At 34.0% G+C, this 21387-nt stretch overlaps 1 protein-coding gene across 1 annotated transcript in view; it reads right to left on the bottom strand.

The window, feature by feature from the left end:
• Window positions 1–18715, bottom strand: part of LOC118182013 (uncharacterized) — a 27287-nt gene extending 8572 nt beyond the window's left edge. The window contains exons 1-3 of the mRNA XM_085812324.1: window positions 18558–18715; window positions 5204–5343; window positions 2415–2497 (exon numbers count right to left, since the gene is read on the bottom strand). Of these exons, the coding sequence (XP_085668450.1) occupies window positions 2415–2497; window positions 5204–5343; window positions 18558–18677 (343 nt within the window). The 5' untranslated portion in view covers window positions 18678–18715. The remainder of the gene's footprint in view (window positions 1–2414; window positions 2498–5203; window positions 5344–18557) is intronic.
• Window positions 18716–21387: the final 2672 nt, after the last annotated feature.

Here is a 21387-nt window from a genome sequence, read left to right on the forward strand (position 1 = left end):
AGCTTATCGTAAAAGGTTAATGAATGCGTCTTTGTTAGGGAGTAGAAAGGATGTTATTTGAAATCGTCACTACTTTTTGTGTTTAATTGATTATTGAAGGAAAGAGAATTATTGAAGGAAAGAGACGAATGGGACAGGTAATGGACGGGGACGATCGTTTCGGTATTTAAACTATACAAGTTAACGAAGACTTCGGTCTTGCAAAGGTTACATATTTAACTTTGCATTTATATTGAATTATACTAAAAAACAATTTAAAAATTGCCTGAAAGAATAGAAAGAAAGCAGTAAAATTCAATGGTTAACGAAAAAACCAATACATGAAGCTAATTAGCATACTCGAACGTTTATAATTCCTTAAAAACTTAAAGTTTACTTCCCGTGAACACTGATACCTCTAAAAGACTGTAAGATAAAATACTGTGAAAAGAAGTTAAAATGTTTCATGTAAAGAATGTGCATTATATATATCCTAAGTACAGTGGAACCTTGGTTCACGAACGCCTCGGCTAACGAACAAATCGTTTCAAGAATAAATTTTTCAAATAAAGAATGCATTGAATGATGACAAACTTCTCGAGCTGCGAAGAAGAAAGCCGGTAATAAATGTCCTAAATACAGTTAATGCAATAAAGGAAATGTCTTCAGAAAAAGAAGATGGAAATTGGAACATAAATTAGTTGTTATTTGAACATAAATTAGTAAAATTTGTGCAAAATGGGAAAAAATGCAAAGTTTCACAAATCATTATCACCTTGAAAAAGCAGCAGTAAACCACGTAGTAAATATTTGACCGTCGTTGCTTTTCGAGCATTTTAAAACATAAATGAAACAAATCACAGTGGATAAAGTCTTAATGGGGCAAAGGTTGAGCGATTCTAAGAGAAAATATTAAATATTAATAATAAACCTGAAAGTTAGGTGATATTTTTATGGAATAGAATTTTTTTTTCAGACGATAACTTCTTTGATTGAACTTTCAGCTTTATCACCGTTTCCTACTTGCACCTTTATAGGCATAATGGTAAAATTTAATTCAAAATTTCCTACTTTTACGTTCAGTACAGCGTTAAATGTTGCACATATTGTTACATTCTACGGGTTAGTGGATTTAGAATAATTGGCGATAATACTTGATGAAGAACAAAAACACAATTTATTTTGAATAGAACATGTGGCAACGATTAGATAATTCTTCTAATGATATAAATTTATATATGAACAAAAAGTAACGCTGTTAAGCTAACCTAGCGCTAGAGCGTCGCAATGGTAAACAAATATAGTGAATTTTAAAGAGTGTGTTTATTTTATTGTGGTTTATGCGCTATCAATGAAATAAATTTAATTCAATCCAATAAGTTTAAATGAAATGCAAGAAAAAATGCGTATAATTTAACATTCCTTACAAGGAAATAATTTGGTGTATACATCACATTTCCTTCATTATGCATAAGCGAAAAAAGTCCATCGTTTCTACTTTCAAATAATTTAACAGTGTTTGAGTGTGTGTTTGTGATTATGGCAAAGCCTCGAGGGCTATCTGCCTAAAGGGAGGGATGCCTTCGTGGAGGACTTTCTAAGGGAAACTGACTCGTATACACAAATAATGCTCGTAAGCCACATTTTCGTTATTATCGCTAATATTAAATAAGCCAGATTTCAAAACGTGCCAAAATGTCAATTCACGTACATCGTAGGAAATTTTAAATAAAAAACTCTAATTTTTTGCAGGTATGCTTACAAATACATCTACATTAAGGTGATAGTAAAAATTTTATAGGTTATAATACAAAAATATTTTCGAAAAATTTATAAAAAATATTTAAAAATACAAATTAAAAAAATAAATCCTTAAAAAGGCAAACCTTATTTGGATTGAACACTAAATTTCGAAATGTGAAAGGAAGAATGAAATAAGTTTCATAAAAAAAAAGGATATATTAACAAATATTATACCAAATTCAATTAACGTGGAGGAGCTAAAATTTTGAGAGCTAATTTTTTAAAAATTACTCGTGCGATTTTTACAAAACCTCGCATTTTGTCATAATATGAGTCGTAGAATGGAAATATGGAAAAATATTGGTATGTTATTTCAGAAAAAACTCCGATTTTTTGTCAAAATACCAAACCTAGAACAATGCTATACATAAATCTAACATATATCCTATGCCGTGCTTTCGAGACATGAAAAATGCAAATTAAATTTCGACAATCGGTCCAGTAGAACGGGAGATATAGAGCAGTCCCACTTTTTTTGTGCAATTTGTACAAAATAAAGTAATTAATAACTGTGTGCTCATAAAATATAAGCAGTACATTACTTTAAGTCTGTCTTCGTTAACGCTTCAGTTAGATGTAATCAAAACAATGTTTATTGTTTTAATGTTGATAAAAATGCAAAAGAAACATACCAGTAGGCATCGTGATTCGCACTTTCCCAGGACTATCAGGAACGCTGGTAATTTTACCTTCGAGAGTACGTTTTTCCTCCGATCTATGTAAAATGTGTAATAAGATATTTTGAAATGGATTTGAGACATTTTATATTATTTCAATAATTAAATGAACTGTACAATATGAGGAAATATTTGAGTTTAGTTACATTTAATAATGATTTATGTAACCCTTTCAAATCGGAATCTGAGGCAGTTTTTTTACTTTGAGAAAATAGATTCAACTCTTTTATTAGTTTATTAGCATTAGGAAACTGATAAAGATACAATAACAAATTTAGAAGTCAAACAACAAAAATCAGCGTTATGTTTTCAAATTTTCACAGGACTAGTTTGGATGGTTTCACGGAACCAGCATCCTCAACTGCAAAAGCGCAAATGAACAAGATGCGATATAGTGATTAGATAAGATATGCTAAGAAAGACTAGACAGGAGTTAAGCTACTGGCGCCATCTGTTGATGAAGTCTCGAGGGCTATATGATTATAGATTGTATCTGATTATATCTGATCATAGCTTTATAACTAAAACATAATAGATGGATTGGAATTAAGGTCTTGTTCTAGAACAGAAAGACTTTTTTGAATGTGAAATGCCTCTAGAAAATCTAATTCACCAATGAAAGATGTTTTTTGAATATGATATATAGTGATGAATCAAATGAGTATCAAATGAACGATATAATATATAGTGATTAGTTAAGATATGACAAAAGAGACTGCATAGGTGTTAAGCAATGGTGCCTGCTGTTGTTGACACTAGAACCGAAACATAATTTCCTTAAAGGCTGAAGGCGTAGATGGTTTGGAATTAGGGTCTTTTTCTAGGACAGAAAGAATTTTTGAATGTGAAATGTCTCTAGAAAATCTAATTCACCAAAGGAAGATAATTTTTGAATAATGCTTTTGAAGCTCAGGTTGATTGTTCGGTATAACCATCAAAACTAGTCCTGTGAAAATTTGAAAACTAACACTAATTTTGTGGTTTGACTTCCAAAATAATTAAATTAGAGAACTATTCCAATTCTCAAGGCAAGCATATGCTTAGGGGAGTAGTTTCATAAACAATTACTACACATATGGTTGTGCTTTGAGAAAACGTTTTCGCATGCTGGCAATAAAACTGAGACAAGAACAAAATGATATAATTCTTTTATAGAAACAAAAACACAGGGCAGTAGTTGGATACATAGGGTTACCTTTTATGATAATCAGTTATTTTAAAGGAATTAAATTCCTTTATTTTTTCCTTCCTTTAAGTATATAAGGTAAAAAAATCAGATGAATGCAGTGACTTACAGAATCTAGTTCTTCTCGGTGGCTTAAACTAACGAGCGCTCAAAAGTGTGTATGACGAATTATCCCGAGGTCTTGACAACAACAGACGAAGTCAGAAGTTTGTAAAGGACAGGACCCTTTGTTTCACATTTAGTTGAACAGGTGGCCCCACTTGGTCTTATTCAAAGCCAACATTTTTGGCTTCACTCAAATAGGCAATGTTGAAATTAAAATAAAATGTAATTTTACAAGCCCTACGTCTCACAGGATGAATTAACGCGAAGGATGGCTCTGTCTGAGACAAGCCGGCGGAAACAAGCTTAATGGCTAGAAGCACTCAACGCCGCAGAATCAAATCGCGAGTAAGTAACAACGTGGCCGTCAAGCAGGAATAACAGCTCTGAAATTACCTTCCGAAATCTCTGCTTAAATACACTCTTCTTTCTCTCATAATTTAAATACACACCCGCTATCTGATAGGTATTCTGACAGGAAAGTGTGGTAAAAACTAGGATGAAATGAAAATTTATTTAATTAAAATTTAATGTTAGTTAAAATAAATAAATAAATCCTTACAAATTAAGTTATTTTGTTCTGAGATCGCAATAAATGGTGTAAAAAAGATGCTATTGAAAAAAATTTGTTAAGACTGATAATATTTGTATTTATCAAATTGAATATCTTGTAAATTAGATAAATGTTTAATCAATTCAATGCAGGGATTATTTTCCTGCCTTGAGAAAAACAACATAAAATTCTCATGTGTCATACGACAATAAAGATGACAGATATTTACATAATGTAAACTGTGCTTCAAGTGCTCAATTTGCTAAGCTGTTATAATTTGAAATTAAATTAAAGATTTTATGTCCCGTAGAATGGTAACATTTTGGAAATTTGAAAAGGCAAACTAGGTGGAGGTAAGAGTTAAAGATATTACCATGGGTAAGAGATGATATATTTTTTCTGATTTTTTTAACATCCAAGGGTACATACGAAAGTGTCAATACTTTGTAAAGACTAGTTTTAATAATTTAATAACAAAAAAAATAACTATTTAATACATATAATTAGCAACATGCATTAAAAATTTCAAAACATTTTAGCAATTATTTTCAGAGTTATAAGAAATTGAAAATAAGTAATAATATCTGCATTTAAAGATTCTAATACAAAGCTCATTGAATGTATGCAGAAACTCAGATTATCATTTTTAACACATGTAGTATTCACGGTATTGGGCATTTAAGACATATTTACTTATGGGCAAACAATATTGTTGCTAAAACTTAAAAGTGTATTTTTTGAAGAATTTTTCAAAATATAGGAATCTGTAGCTTTAAATTATTTTTGAGACACAGAAAGGGAAGTTTAGTTGAGCTTTATTCCTTTCATTCTTTCTTTTCATTTAATATTCACACGCACACATACGCAAAAAACAGGGGGGGGGAAGGAAAAGATCTTACTTACGTTTCATTTTTCCTTATATAGGTTACTGTGAAGTGAAGATCGTTGCCTACTACCGTCATAAGATATGAGTAACATCTCTCTGTGCTTCCCATTTCAAACATGCTAGGATAGCTGGCAAACACGTACCATCTACCAGCAAGCTGTTGAAAAAAGAAAATCATCAGATTTAAACAAAAGGTTCTAGCAGAGTGTAGAAAAATATTAAGCACAGATGAAAGGCGATGTAATTTTCCTTAAAATGCGTCTCACAATTCGACACTCTACTTACATGCGCAATCTAACATTTAAAAAATACATCAATACAGAATTGAAGTGTTCAGCAGGCATATGAGGTTTCATGTGATAAGTAGTCTACATATACAATACTTGGTGGTCAAAATAATCTCCCTCATCGTCCACGCACTTTGAACAAGGTTCTGTCAATGACAGGAGTCTTTGGCGAAAGAAGACAGGAGTTAATGATACGAAAAATCTATCAACTGCAAACTGACTAAAAAGCGCTCGAGATGGCAGGAGAAGTGATCTAGTCTGTAGCAGTCTGTAGAACAATATTAAGCACAGATGAAAGGCGATGTAATTTTTCATAAAACGCATTTCACAATTTGACATTCTACTTATAAGCGCAATCTAACATTTAAATAATGCATTAACCTTTTGAGGCCGAGGCTTTTGTAGCAGTAATAGCTACCAAAGGACGGGGAATTTTGAACCGAATGCTTCCCCCACTTTAAGAAATCACATCGTATTTGCAACAAAGATTCTTGTGTGTAGTTTAATGGATTCTCAGAGGGGTGCCTCTATGTCCTAAAAGGAAGACCTTTGAAAGAGATAAGTGGTTAAAACCCTAGAGAAGTCAGATTTGACATTTCACACCACTTTTTAGCCCGGAAAATGGTGGAAAAAGACATGGCCACTAAAGTAGACAACCCCGTCTTTTCAAAGATAGATCTCTATGTTCACTATAATGGCCATCCCGTCTTCAAAAGGTTAATACAGAATTGAGTTGTTCAGCAGGCATATGATACTTCATGTGATAAGTATCCTACGTAAACAGTACTTGGTGGTCAAAATAATTTCCTTCAATGTGCACTCACTTTGAACAAGGTTCTGCCATCGACAGGAGTCTTTGGCGAATGAATACTGGAGATAATGATACGAAAAATCTGTCAACTGCAAGCTGGAACGCTCGATCGTCAACAAAGTTTTCTGTGGCTAAAAGCGCTCGAGATGCCAGGAGAAGTTGTAAGCAGCGAAAGATTAGTCATCGAAATATGGCAATTGAAGAAGAGTTTCATACCGCAGTTCTTTGAGAATCAGTACAGTCATTCTTCATCGAAATATGGGAATTGAAGTCATGATCAAAATATAATTATTAAATTAGTCATTAGTCAATTAGTCATCGAAATAGTGTAATTGAACAAGAGTTTCATACCGCAGTTCTTTTAGAGTCTGTACTGTCATTCGTACGTAATGTGAGATGATATTGTGATGTATCTTTAAACCACTATGTCTGTTGACCACTGTTGATGCCAGAGAATGACTGAAGAATGCCAGAGATTCTCTGGCATCAACATAGATCACTGTTGATGGCAGAACATGACAGTCTGTTGACTTTACAGTAGATGCCAGAGAATTATCTGAAGATGGTTTAATGCTGTTTAGCAGAATAGCCAATCTCTATGATACTTTCGCCTGAAGGAAGATGCCATAAATCATTCCAGCAAATAAGTGTTATATTAAAGCATCAACATCTTCTGGCAAGTATGGGAGTTTTTTCGCATTGTTATTCTGGTCTTTATTTGCTATCTACTTATTGTACTCATCTCTTACGATAGTGCTTGCTATTCCCTTTTTCATCACATGTTTTTGTCCGTGGTCCCGTTTATTCTTCAGACTACACAAAATGCATAGTTCTGGACAACGGCCTTTCTTGATAGGTAGTAACTCATATAGCACAACTCATCTAATCTTTCATCTGACTGTGATACATGTAGAAATTAAGGTTCCCAACTGTTAAATTATTCTATAACGCTTGCTGGAGAATGACGCAAAATGTAGCAGGCATTCACATGGTGAGCCACCCAACAGTAATGTTTTTCAGCATGTGTTAGCCCAAGCTAAATCTTCAGGAACATTAGTCAATGTAGTGGACCACTAGTGCCCTCCTGTGTCGGTTATCAGTGCATGCAAGCATTCTTGATGTCACCTTTTCTTTTTTTCCTTCCTAACTAGACGCGTAACATTTCCTTGTCTTATGATCCAGTCGTCTGTTCTGCTAGCCCTCCTGAGAGGGACATGTCGTAGCAGCAGATAGCTTCTGCAAAGAGAATTTTAAAGCTGTCAAGCTAACATCATAAAAGACAGCCATAGCAGTCCTCTTCTGCAGCGCGTCAACCTTGCCCTGCCCGGGCGTCGAACACCGAACCTGTGGTACAGCTGCGCAACGCGCTGGAGAGCCATGGCCGAGAATGCCCTGATATCTGCTTTGAAGACTGTGGGCTCCGTGGTACATGGGAAGGGATTATGTCTGACAGTTTATCTGTTAGAGATTTAGATACCATACATACTTGTTTTCAGAAATATCTATATACCATCATCCGAAATTCCAATTAAATAGATCTACAATGATACTGAACTTATGAAAGCTGAATTTACTTTCTTTGGCAAGGAAGGCTATTTCTCTCACTGGCAATTTTTTATTTGTGAAGACTGCAAAATAATTAAAGTTTCGGTTATTATTGCTGGTCTTTCCGTAGTCTGGATGCCTTAATCACTCAATACAAGCCTAAACTCAAACCATGGATTCCCAGCTAAAGATTCAAGAGATGTTAAGTACTGTAGGTTTTTGGAAACAGCCTGTATAAGCATTGACGTTAAGTAACTGCATTATATCACCGAGAGTTTTTGAAAATTGTTTGTGTAATAGTGGTGGTATTTGCAAACACCTAATTGCATTTTAATTGACATAAGATTGAAAAGAAAAACTTCTATAAATTTAGTCAAAATTGAAGATTTAACTGACCAATTTTACAAAGAAGGTAGTGGAAGAAGACAGAATAACTTTAGTGTAACATTTACTTTCTCGATTTTGCAATGTGACCAGATTTAAACAAACTATTATTAACTTTTGGATTAAAAAGAAAAATACAAGGATACAAGAGTTAGAAGTTATTCACTCTTGTATCTTTCTCATGATAAACTCTCGCTCTCTAACTGTAAACTACAATTCCTCTGCCTTACAGACTTTTAACATACCAAAGCACTTTAAAGCTATAATATTTTTGTCTACTTCTAAGCCAAATAAAAGTTTGTTTCTTTACTAATTTTAAGTTTCATTTTGACGCGTATCTCTTCTGATTTAAATAAAAAACTGTCATCGGGATACGATACTTGTTTATTAAAACTATACACAACTGAATATTAAAACATTGAAATTACCATTGCAGTCTTTCATCACTGTCGTTTTCCTTTGCTTTCAAATAAAACGCAGATTGAATTTCAACTGAAGCTAATGTTGACTTTGCATTTCATTTGCGTTTTTCAAGTTTTAAGTCCCAAGTAAGATAACATTTTTGGTTATAGTTATTCTTTTTTATCCTTTTTATTATTATGCATTAAGGGTTGGCATATATTTTTTCTATTTTTTTTTTTTTTTTTTTTTTTTCAGTCTGTTCTCAGTTAATTCTGTCAATGTTAAATTTTCTTGGTAAGATCGCTGACAAAACATTTTTGTCTCTTAATTATTAAAGTTTTGTTTGTTAACTTTTTTATTAAATATTACGTTCTTCGAACTTGCGTAAAGTTTAATTCAACGGCAAAATTCAGAAAATATTTGAAAACAGAATATCTTTAGAATTTCGGATAGACAGTCTTGCACTCTAAAGAGAAAAATGTTTTATTTCAGGCAGAGTTGCCATTGCTCACATGCTAAGTTTTTTTAATCAAAAATTCATTAAAAAATTTACAAAATACAATATAAATAACAAAAAATAGATGACCTTCATTCTATGAAAATAATGAATATTTTTCATTAGAGAAAGGATGAATGAAATGCATTTTTACCATTTAAAACAAGCCAACTCAAAAGTAAGAAAGGAAACTTTTTAAGCTTTTACTGCTTCCAAATAGCTTAGTTTGTTAATCTACAACAAAAAGTTTCTATCTGAAAGAGTCTAATGTCAACAGACTCGAATAAAAAGTGAAACGAAACATTTAAAATTATATTACTTCGTATCGGCGTAAAAATCCTGTTTCGAGACTAACAGCCTTTTTGGGGTAATAAATAAAGAGCAATTTTGAAATTTAAAATTCTGTCTCCTAGTTGCACATGGTAGAAAACTACGTGTGTTCAAAATCTGGTGGCTTTAGGTACAGCCATTTTTTTCACAGTGTGAGAAGCATACAAACATACACGTAATAATTAAGACACAATAACACGCCGAATAAATACCAATTCAGAAATCAAACAACAAAAATTAGCGTTATATTTACAAAATTTTCACAGGACTAGTTTCGATGGTTTTACCGAACCACCATCTTCAGCTGCAAAACCGCAAATGAACAAGATAGGAAATAATGATTAGATAAGATAAGAAAGCCTGGACAAGAATAAGCAAGTGGCGCCATCTGTTGGCGAAACCAGAACTAAAACATAATTTCTCTAAAAGCCGAAAGCAAATTTGGATTGGAATTAGGATCGTTAACTAGAACAGAAAGATATTTATGAATGTGAAATGCCTCTAAAAAATCCAATTCTCCAATGGAAGATGTTTTTTGAATAATTTTAGCAGCAGAAAAATTGAAAGTGTGATTTTCGGACCAACAATGTTGAGCAACAGAAGACTTCTGTGTTTCCTTTTTTCTAACATATGCCTCATGTTCTTTGAAGCGAAATTTTAAGGCTCTCTTAGTTTGGCCAATGTAAATTAAACCACACTGGCAAGGAATCCTATAAATACCCCAGGAATTCATATCCGGAATGGGGTCCTTGAGTATAGAAGTCCGAATTTTATTGATGGGAGAATAAACAACCCGAAAGTTAAATTTCTGCAAAATATGCTTCTTATCTTATCTAATCATTATTTCCTATCTTGTTCATTTGCGGTTTTGCAGCTGAAGATGGTGGTTCGGTAAAACCATCGAAACTAGTTCTGTGAAAATTTTGTAAATATAACGCTGATTTTTGTTGTTTGACTTCTGAATTAGTATACACGTAATAATTTTAATGCGCAGAAGAAGACAGTGAAACTTTTAACAGCTTTCGGTATCTGTCATGGTTGATGGTTAAGGCTTACAGATGAAAATAACAAAACTGAATGTCGACAAATCACCAATCTTTATTTTCACACATAAACTTTAAATCTCGGCAGGGTGGGATTTGAAGGGTAACAGCAGTTTTCGCTCCGTTTCGTGTTAAATAACGCAAATTTATTGTCTTGGTAGCAGAACACGTTTTCCCACTTGCAATCATGATCTTGGAGAAGGGAGTGAATTGAAGGAACAGGACGACCCCCTGTGTTGCCACTGTCCATCCAGATTGACTAAACAAGTTCGCTAAGCCGAAGAACGTCTATATATACATATTCTTTGGCTAAGCGCCATTTCAAGCGAGGACAGTCGTAGCAATGGACACAGCTTCTTTGCAAACGTAAGTTCGCTTTTAAAATATATATACAATTATTTCTGAATAGAAATATCTTAATTATTATAAATTATAGTTCAATTTATGTGTAAAAATTTAAGTATGTAATAAAAAGTAGTTTTAGTTTGCTCTTTTTTTAAGGTATCTGTAAATTTGCTTTAAGAGTGTAATGCTGTAACGTAGTTTTATTTATTACGTACTGCTAACGCAATAAAAGCTGTACGTATGGATGCTACATTTTGTAAATAATTCTTAAAATTATTTTTATTTTTGAACAATTTACACAACGCTATCGAACTTAATTATTTAAATTCAGTTTTGCATGCATTCCTATTTCAAATAGGAAGAACAGCGGTGGGGAAAAAATGCATACTAAAGTTTCGATTTTTTTTTTATAACACAAGTGAGTAAATTATTTGGTAGAACTGAAAGAAATAAAAACCGTATACTTTACTGAATTCTCTATTGAAGTTACTATATCGTTTTCGGCTTCTAGTAGTTTTTAATAGATTTTTAACTTTCATTTTTTATAAATTCTGCTTATAGTTTGTGACAATAAAATTCATTTACTGTTGCAAAGCTGAATTTTTCCAAAATATAAATACTAGCACTACCTGGGTCATATCAGCCTTCTAAAACTTATATTTTTGCAAATATGCTGTTATTCTCGAGAGTGTAGGTGTAGCTAAGGCCTCTTGAACATCCAAAAGTCCGTAGGGGCCAATAAAGTCCGTAGAGGGCCTACTTTTACTGAGCCAGGCTATCTAATCAAACATATAACACATAGACTAAAACGCAAACAAATCAAGGAAGTCAAAAAATAGGGAGCGAGGTGCAACTGCACCTTCACGCACCAAAATTCGAGGTTCAGTCTTGGTGCGTGAAGGTGTAGTTGCCTTGCTAAGACGGCTTTCCGTTTACGATTTTAAAAAAATCTTGCATTCTTTAAAAAATACTGAATGATTCAGATTTTAAATTACGTCCAAAGGGGCGTTTTTTGACATTTTGTGTGTTACCTTTATTTATTAAATATCATGTTCTTCGCACTTAAACTATAAAAACATTCAACAGAAATATCGCAAAATAATTTTAAAATGAACATATCTTTAGAATTTCCATGTTAAATATGGAACAAGATATTTTAAAATGGATTGGAGACATTTTATATTATTTCAATAATTAAATGAACTGTACAGTATGAGGAAATATTTGAATTTAATTACATATAAATAATCATTTATGTAACATTTTTAATCCGAATCTGAAGCAAAGTTTTTTACTTTGAGAAAATAGATTCAACTTTTTTATTTGTTTATGAGCATTAGAGAACTAATTAAGATACAATAACATGACGAACAAGTATTAATTTAGAAGTCAAACAACAAAAATGAGCGTTACGTTTTCAAATTTTGACAGGACTAATTTCGATGGTTTTACCCAACCATCATCCTCAGCTGCAAAAGCGCAAATGGACGATATAATATATAATGATTAGGTAAGATATTACAAAAGAGACTGCATAGGAGTTAAGCAACTGGCGCCTGCTGTTGTTGACACTAGAGCGGAAACATAATTTCGTTAAAGGTTGGAGGCATAGATGCTTTGGAATTAGGGTCTTTTTCTAGGACAGAAAGAATTAGTTGAATGTGAAATGCCTCCAGAAAATCTAATTCACCAAAGGAAGATAATTTTTGAATAATGCTTTTGAAGCTGAGGATCATTGTTCGGTATAACCATCCAAACTAGTCCTGTGAAAATTTGAAATCATAAAGCTGATTTTGTGGTTTGACTTCTAAATTAATTAAATTAGAGAACTATTCCAATTCTCAAGGCAAGCTTATGGTTAGGGAGTAGTTTCATAAACAATTACTACACATATAGTTGTGCTTTGAAAAAACGTTTTCGTATGCTGGCACTGAAACAGAGGCGAGAACAAAATGAAATACACTGGTGTGCAAAAATTAAGGACGAGACGGTTTTTTCAATATAACTTTGTACAAAAGCTTTCCAAATCAACACATTTAATACCGTAAGATCTCCAATACGTAAGAACATGAGTAATGTAATCAACACTTACTAAAAGAGAAATCAGAGGGATAAAAAGAAGCTTTATTGAAAAAGTAGCATGGAGCGCAATGCGACTGAAGGCCGAAACATCCCTGTGATGGGTGTCCAGTAAGAAACATCCGGTCTTTAATAGGGGATATGATCTCCCCTGACTGCTAGGCAGGTTTCACAGCGTCTGCCCATGCTGAGAATGAGGGTGTCAATGAGTTGCTGAGGCATTGCTGCCCATTCGTCTTGCAGCGCCAATCGAAGCTCCGGAATCGTTACTGGTGGTAAGGTACGAGCTACCAAGCGTCTGCCTAGAAAATCCCATACATGCTCGATGGGATTGAGATCCGGAAATCGTGCCGGCCAATCCATACGTTCAATATCCTCACTCTCTAAGAGCTGTTCGGCAGCTACTGTGCGATGACATGGTGCATTGTCGTCCATGAAAAGGAACTGCGGACCCATAGCGCCTCTAAAAAGACGCACATATGGAAGAAGAATCTCGTTACAATAACGGGTCCCGTTGACTGAACCTGCGTCGAAGACGTGAAGGTCTGTACGACTACCAAGCATGATGCCTCCCCAAACGAGAACACCGCCACCTCCATACCTGTCCCTTTCAATGATGTTCGAGGGAGGATTGCGGCTTCCCCGCTCTCTCCAGATGAGTATGCGATGAGAATCGCTACTCAGACTGAATCTGCTCTCATCTGTAAAGAGTACTCGTCCCCATTCATTGTCTCTCCAATTCCCGGCACCACAGAGAACGCCTTCTCCGATGGGCAGGCGTTAGAGGTACACACCGTACAGGGCGTCGTGCAAACAGACCACCACCGTGCAGTCTTCTGGCCCCGGTAAAACGCGATATCGGTCGTCCAGTCGCCTGTGTCGTGTGTCTAGCGATTTTTCCCGCTGTCTGCCGCCTGTTTCTTCTGGCCTGTAAGGCAATATACCGGTCATCTGCGGGTGTGGTTCCTCGTGGACGACCACTACTAAACCCCCGGATAGCTGTTCCTGTAGTTTGAAATTGTCTTCAAAGTCGTGAAACGATGCTGTGAGCAATTCCGAACTCTGCAGCCACACTTGTCACACTGCGGCCTTCCTCCAACTTCCCAATGATTCGACCTCGGGTAAGAGCATCCAGATGTCGTCTAACTGACTAATTATTCGCCATTTCTTGCTGAGGCAGCAACTCGGTGTGATTTTAACTGCTATACGGCGTGCAATCTCTTTGCAAGAAATACTGATCTTACACCGACAACATGCTGTATACTACTCAGACATTCCCCCATTGCGTCTACCTGCATATCTGCGCATGTGCTACCGTACATCACCTTACTTAATCTCCTGATTGGTCTTTCTGTCTGCTCTGCCTCTTCCTTCAGCTGATATGCTAATTTTTCGACTTTGTCCTTAATTTTTGCACACCAGTGTAATTCTCTTACAGAAACGAAAACACAGGGCAGTCGTTGCATGCATAAGGTTACGTTTATGATAATCACTTCTTTTATAGGAATTAAATTCGTTTATTCTTTTCTTCCTTTAAAGATTTTGTTTATTAAAGAAACACAATAAGTTTCCCATGTACCTCATAATATCACATGGGGCTTACAGAAGTAAGTATGAAACACAATAAAAAATAAACAGAAGAAACTGAAATAAAATTAAGGATGATTACCAAGTTTTACAATGAATTGACAAAAAGAGTTAAAAACACCTCTCTCGGAAATAAATTGGTAAAATTCCTATAAATATTTAAGGTAAAAAACATCAGGTGAATGCAGTGACTTACAGAGTCTAGTTCTGCTCGGTAGCGTAAAGTAACGAGCGTTCAAAAGACTGTACGACGAATTATCCCGAGGTCTTGACAACAACAGACAAGGGCAGAAGTTTGTAAAGGACAGGACCCATTGTTCAATCACATTTAGTTGAACAAGCGGCCCCACTTGGTCTTTTTTAAAGCCAACAGATTTGGCTGAACTCAAAAAGGCAAAGTTGAAATTCAAATAAAATGTAATTTTACAAGTCCTACGGCTCACATGATAAATTAACGCGAAGGATGGCTCTAACTGGTACAAGCCGGCGGAAACAAGCTTAATGGCTAGAAGCACTTAACGCTACAGAATCGAATCGTTAGTAACAACGTGACCCTCAAGCAGGAATAGCATCTCTAAAATTATCTTCCGAAATCTCTGCTAAAATACACTCTTCTTTCTTTCATAATTTAAATACACGCTCGCTATCTGACAAGCATTCTGGAAGGAAATGGTGGGTAAAAACTAGAATGAAAGGAAAGTTTATTTAACTAAAACTTAATGTTTGTTAAAACAAATAAATTCTTACAAATAAAGTTATTTTGTTCTGAGACTGCAATAAATGACTTTAGAAAGACGCTATTCAAAAAATGAATTAAGACTGATAACATTTGCATTTATCAAATTAAATACCTTGTATATTATATAAGTGGTTAAGCAATTCAATCCGGGGATTATTTTTCTTTTTGAGAAAAACAACATAACAATCTTATTTATATGACAATAAAGATTACAGATAATTAAATAATACGTAGTGTGCTTTAAGTGCTCGGTTTGTAAAGCAGTTATAATTTGAAATTAAATTAAAGACCTTATGTCACGTAAAATGGTAACATTTTGGAAATTTGAAAATACAAACCAAGTGGAGGTAAAAGTTAAAGATATTACCAAAGGATAACAAAGGACATATTTTTTTCTGATTTTTTTAACATCCAGCGGGACTTCCGAAGTTTCAATACTTTATAAATACTAGTTTTAATAACTTAATAACAAAAAATTAACTTTTTAATACATATTATTAGCAACATGCATTAAATTTTCAAAACATTTTAGCAATTATTTTCTGAGTTATAAGAAATTGAGTATAAATAATAATAACTGCATTTAAAGATTCTAATACATTGGCTCTTTGAATGTGTATGGAAACTCAGAAAAACCTTTTTACCACATGTAATAATCACGACATTGGTGATAATATTTACTTATGAGCAAAGAGTATTTTTGCTAAAACTTTAAAATCAATTTTTAGAAGAATTCTGTCAAAATATAGGAATCTGTAGCTTTAAATTATTTTTAAGACACGGAAAAGGAAGTGTTTTCATTCAATATTAACACATACACATAAAAAAAGAAGAAGGAAAAGGAGATCTTACTTACGTTTCATTTTTCCTTAGATAGCTTATTGTGAAGTGAACATCGTCGCCTACTACCGTCATATGATATTTGTAACATCTCTCTGAGTTTACATTTTCAAACGTGTAGGGATATACGAACACATGCCATCTACCGGCAAGCTGTTGAAAAACGAAAATTATCAGATTTAAATAAAAGGTTTTAGCAGTCTGCAGAACAATATTAAGCACAGATGAAAGGCGGCGATGTAATTTTCCATAAAACGCTTTTCACAATTTGACATTCTGCTTATATGCGCAAAAATGCATTAATACAGAATTGAGGCGTTCAGCAGGCATATCATACTTCATGTGATAAATATCCTACGTAAACAGTACTTGGTGATCAAAATAATCTCCTTCAATGTGCACTCACTTTGAATAAGGTTTTGTTAACGACAGGAGTCTTTAGCGAAAGAATACAGGAAATAATGATACGAAAAATCTGTCAACTGCAAGCTGGATCTCTCGATCGTCAACGAATTTTTCTGTGGTTAAAATGTGCTTGAGATGCCAGGAGAAGTTGTAAGCAGCGAAAGATTAGTTATCGAAATATGGCAATTGAAGAACAGTTTCATACCGCAGTTCTTTGAGAGTTTGTACTGATAATCGTACGTAATATGAGCTGATATTGCGATGTTTCTTCAAAGCACCATGTCTGTTGACCACTGCTGATGCCAGAGAATGACTGAAGAATGCCAGAGATTCTCTGGTATCAACAAAGCGATTCTCGGCATCAACAGAGACCACTGTTGATGCCAGAAAATGACAGTCTGTTAACTAAACTGTAGATTCCAGAGAATTATCTGAAGAAGGCTAAATGTAACCCTGGTCACAGGAATTTATATAGAACTGTGTAAAATTGCATGTCTGAAATCAATATTAATGGCTGAAGTATGTCGCAAAGGAATGATTGTAAATAAGCTGTGATAAATGTATGACGTATGTATTAGAAGAAAAAATTGCAAATCCAAACTATGTATTGAAACCTCTGTTGCACACTGGCCTTGTTTGCCCATGTATCTCTTTGTTTTAAGACTCAGCAATTGCCGTCTGACCAGCAACCCACCCCGGTTGTGGTGGTTTGGTTTGGTTTGGTTTATTAGTTTACGGCAAAGCACTCGAGGGCTATCTGCCTTGAGGAAGGGATGCCTTCGTGGAGGACTTTCTAAACCGGTTGTGGTGGAGTGGGTAGTAGAGAGCTTCCGGAGACAGAGGCTTTAATCCGTGTAAGGCAGTCTGCTAGACTGTAAGGCAACGGAGCCCTTGTTCTCCAGAATATAATAATAATAATAATAATAATAATAATAATGCTGTTTAGCAGAATAGCCAATCTCTATGATACTTTCGCCTGAAGGAAGATACCAAAAATCATTCCAGCACCAAAGTGCTATATTAAAGCATCAACATCTTCTGGAAAGTATGGGAGATTGTTTCGCATTGTTATTCTGGTCTTTGTTTGCTATCTACTTATTTGTTCCATTTGAAAGAGATATATTTTGACAGACTCGAATGAAAATTGAAAAGACGTATTTATAGTTATATTACGATATATCGGCTTAAAAATCTTGTTTCGAGACTAACAGCTATTTTAGTGCAAATAAATAAAGAACAATTTTGAAATTTAAAATTCTGGCTCCTAGATGCGCATGTTCAAGTAAAGAACTACATGTGTTCAAAATCTGGTGGCTTTAGTTGCAGCCATTGTTTTCACAATGTGAGAAACATACAAGACATAGAAGAAGACAGTAAAACTTTTAACAGCTTTCGATATCTGTCATGGCTGATGGTTAAGGCTTACAGATGAAGATAACAAAACTGGATGTCGACAAATCACCAATTTTTAATTTCACACACATCAAATTAATTTGGCAGACACTGATTTAATCATTATTAAATTGCTGTGTGGTTTGGTTTTTTACGAAATACTAGTAGGCATTTGGGAAGAGAAAGCAAAACACCGTGGATGTTGACGTGATTGAAGCTAAGGAAAGGAATTGCCAGCGGTATCTATACTAAGTACGTGCAGAGAGTACTCTAAGCTATGATTTGTTAAATTTAGGTTATTATCTAATCATCGAAAGATCTCGAATTTGGGAGAACAAATAAATTTAGGGCTACAGCATCAAATCTAGAATCGTTAATTTTAAGGTTGCCAATTATTTTTAAAGCACCTATCATATTTTCTTACATTTTACATACATATATACTGATTCTTCATTATTTAACAGTGGAGAAGGGCAAAATGATATTTTTTCGAAATTTCTAAGAGAAAGATTCCAAGTAATATAATTACATCAGCAATATTAAAATGAAAATATAGCTGCGCTCCTGTAATATTTTTATGTAGAATTCAGCATCAGATATCGAGTGTTTTAAAATTCAATTTTTCAAAATTATATATCTGAGTTATTAAAATAAACATGTTTAAAAACTAACTTATTTCTCTATACCTTCGGTAGTTCGAAGTCGTCTTTTGTAGGATGCTGGTCTTTGCACACTTCAACTTCCTTAGCGTCTATAACAAGAAATAGCCCAACAAAGAAAACTACAAACTTAGTCATCGAAGCCATTATATGAATGCAGTGATTGCCACTTTAACAAAGTGATACCGGGAATAAAATGGATAAAAACGTTGGTCTAAGAATCGTTTAAATATAATGGTTTAGTCACAAACAGCTGCCTAAGTCGCACATTATCTCTCCTTTCGAAATGTTATCGAAACGAATCTGAAACTAACACAAATTAAATTGTACGATAATTTGTAGAAATATGCTTAAATATTCAATTTCTTCCGTTCCGTTTTTAGCAGGCCTATACCATCTGCCTAATATTATCTAAAACAATGCCATATTAACAAATTTATATCATATTTATCATAATGTTATCATGATCCTGTTTTAAATATTTAAAATTCTTACTACAAATACCAAATGAAGTCCTAAAATGTATTTAACATGTGTTCTTTCTCGTAAGGCATATACAACAGTTTCATTTGCTGAACTGCATAAATTGCAGACATTTAGCAATCTTGCAAAAAAATTACTAAGTTTTGGCGAAGAGCAAATTCAGCAAATTTTTGAGTGAGTCATAAAGATAGTTTTTCGTGGTCCCTGACCAGAGTTGAAAAGATACAAGAAACGTGCAATGAAGTGGGCAAAATAATTATAATGTATAATAGTATTTCGCTATATTATTTACATTTTGCTATATTATTTTATATTAGAAAAGCCGAATGCAGACGTGTGAACTGATCAATGTTAACATTTACACAGTATTACGTTTTGCCAAACATTTTTTTCTCATATTTCTCTATATTATTTACATTTCGCTATATTATTTACAAACTTATGAAAATTTGATGATAAGTATTTCTGGATATCTGCATCTGTAAAAACTGTTACTGCTTTAAGTCGTAAAAGAGGTTCCAAATTTTTGGTTAATTTTTTGCTCTTTTGACATGTTTATTCACAAAGTTAATAGGAACTATTAACACAAAAAATACTGACTCGGTATTTGAAGAGACTGAAAAATGTAAAATGCTAATTTAATTACTTTTTGTTTTGAAGCTGCGGATGGCAACGGTTTATAAATCAAGGATTTGTAAAAGGAATCCTAAAGTTTTAAAACTTTCATTTTTCTATAACAGATAACATGTTATAGTTATGTACTTAAAACTGTTAATTTTAAGATTCTAGTAACGCATTTAGTAGGATGTTATAAGCCTTATTATTATGATTTGCATTCCTCGGGGTTCTTCATATTATTTTCGGCCTATTTCAGTTATTATTTACTGTTAATTTAATAGTAATTTACAGCGTTAGCAGCGACATCAGCATCTTGGTTAATATGATACAGAAACGAGAAGAGAAAAAGTAGTGGAAAAAAAAAAAAAAAAAGAAGGACAAAGCGAAAATATTTTTTTTTAATGGCTAGGCAAAAAAGTTACAAAGAATTAAAATCTTATAAATAGAGGTTACAAACAATAGACCTAAGAAGAAAAAAAAGACCGAAGCGTTTTTACCTCCCAGTATCTCGGCTCTTCTGCAAGGCCAGGAAGAGCCCCACATCGACATCAAAGCAGGTGGTCGTTGTCCATTTCTTCTCCAGAACTGCAAAGTTGGGAATTTTGATCGCTTGGAATGTCAGCACGGGTCAAGAGAAGTAGTAGTATAAAGAACAGCAGAAGTAGTAATAAAAATGTAGTGACCAGAATGGGCACTCGGATGATCACTGTTTACATTTACAAATAAAGTTTCCTAAAAAAAGAGCAATAAAAAGCAACCTGAGAGAAATAATTCAACAGTAAAATCATTTTAGTACTCCACGTGGGCTTGATAACTTAACATCAATATTAAAACTGCGAAAGAATTATTCGAGACTCATCATTGGGGATTTAAAAGAAGAGTTGAACGTTGGACAGGGCACAAGTACGTTGATTGGTTATTTGAATTTAAAGCATTATTCTATTCGTTAGAGAATATGAGTTTACAGCTCTATTAGAGCATAATATACAGCAATATACAGCGCTATTATAGCATACATTGTGTCAAAGCTTATTCTCGGTACTTCTAATTTTTTTTTAGATGAATCGTAATTCTAACAGGAGCTTACTGGAGTCAAAATTAAAGTAATCCGGCATATTTACTGACATTTTTAGGGAAAACCTTTTTTTAACACCGAAAATTTAATTTAATAAGCCGTAAAATTCGGTTCTATCTTCTAAATGCATGTCTGTATGAAAAGGGAAACAAAATCTCTGGTGGAGGTTGAGATTTGTAAAAAAAAGAAAAGCCCCCACCCAAGTGTGAAAGCCTTATTTTCCAGTAAGTGCACTGAATTTATGAAAGCGGGTAAATTTTCCGTTTCCGAAAGGGCTAGGAGTGGTCATTTTATTTATGCACGTTGAAACGCTAGAGACTATTTTTGCGCCTGTAGACGTTTTCGAACGATGTGACCAAATACGTGAGAACCGAATTCGATGGAAGTTTTTTCTTCTGTCGCATTCTGCTTGTTAGATCGAATTATGCTGGCTGGTAATCTTCGTCAAAAATGTTGAACTCTTCTCTTTTTGTTTCCATGCCTACATATTTTCTGTTCAAATTCTCTTCCATATTCTCATACTGTTTTTAGCATTCTCTGTATTCCTTCCAGTGACTCTTTAACGGTTTTACTGTATTTCGTGAGGTATGCTGTAAAAATAATAGGTCTTCATCTCTTGAAACAGTATATTATATTCAGGGCTTCATCCAGAACTCGTTGATCTGTTTTTTCGTACGGATT

The sequence above is a fragment of the Stegodyphus dumicola genome, chromosome 3 (genome assembly GCF_044657685.1).
Source record: "Stegodyphus dumicola isolate Sdum_Otavi_A_Nest chromosome 3, ASM4465768v1".
NCBI lineage: Eukaryota > Metazoa > Arthropoda > Arachnida > Araneae > Eresidae > Stegodyphus > Stegodyphus dumicola.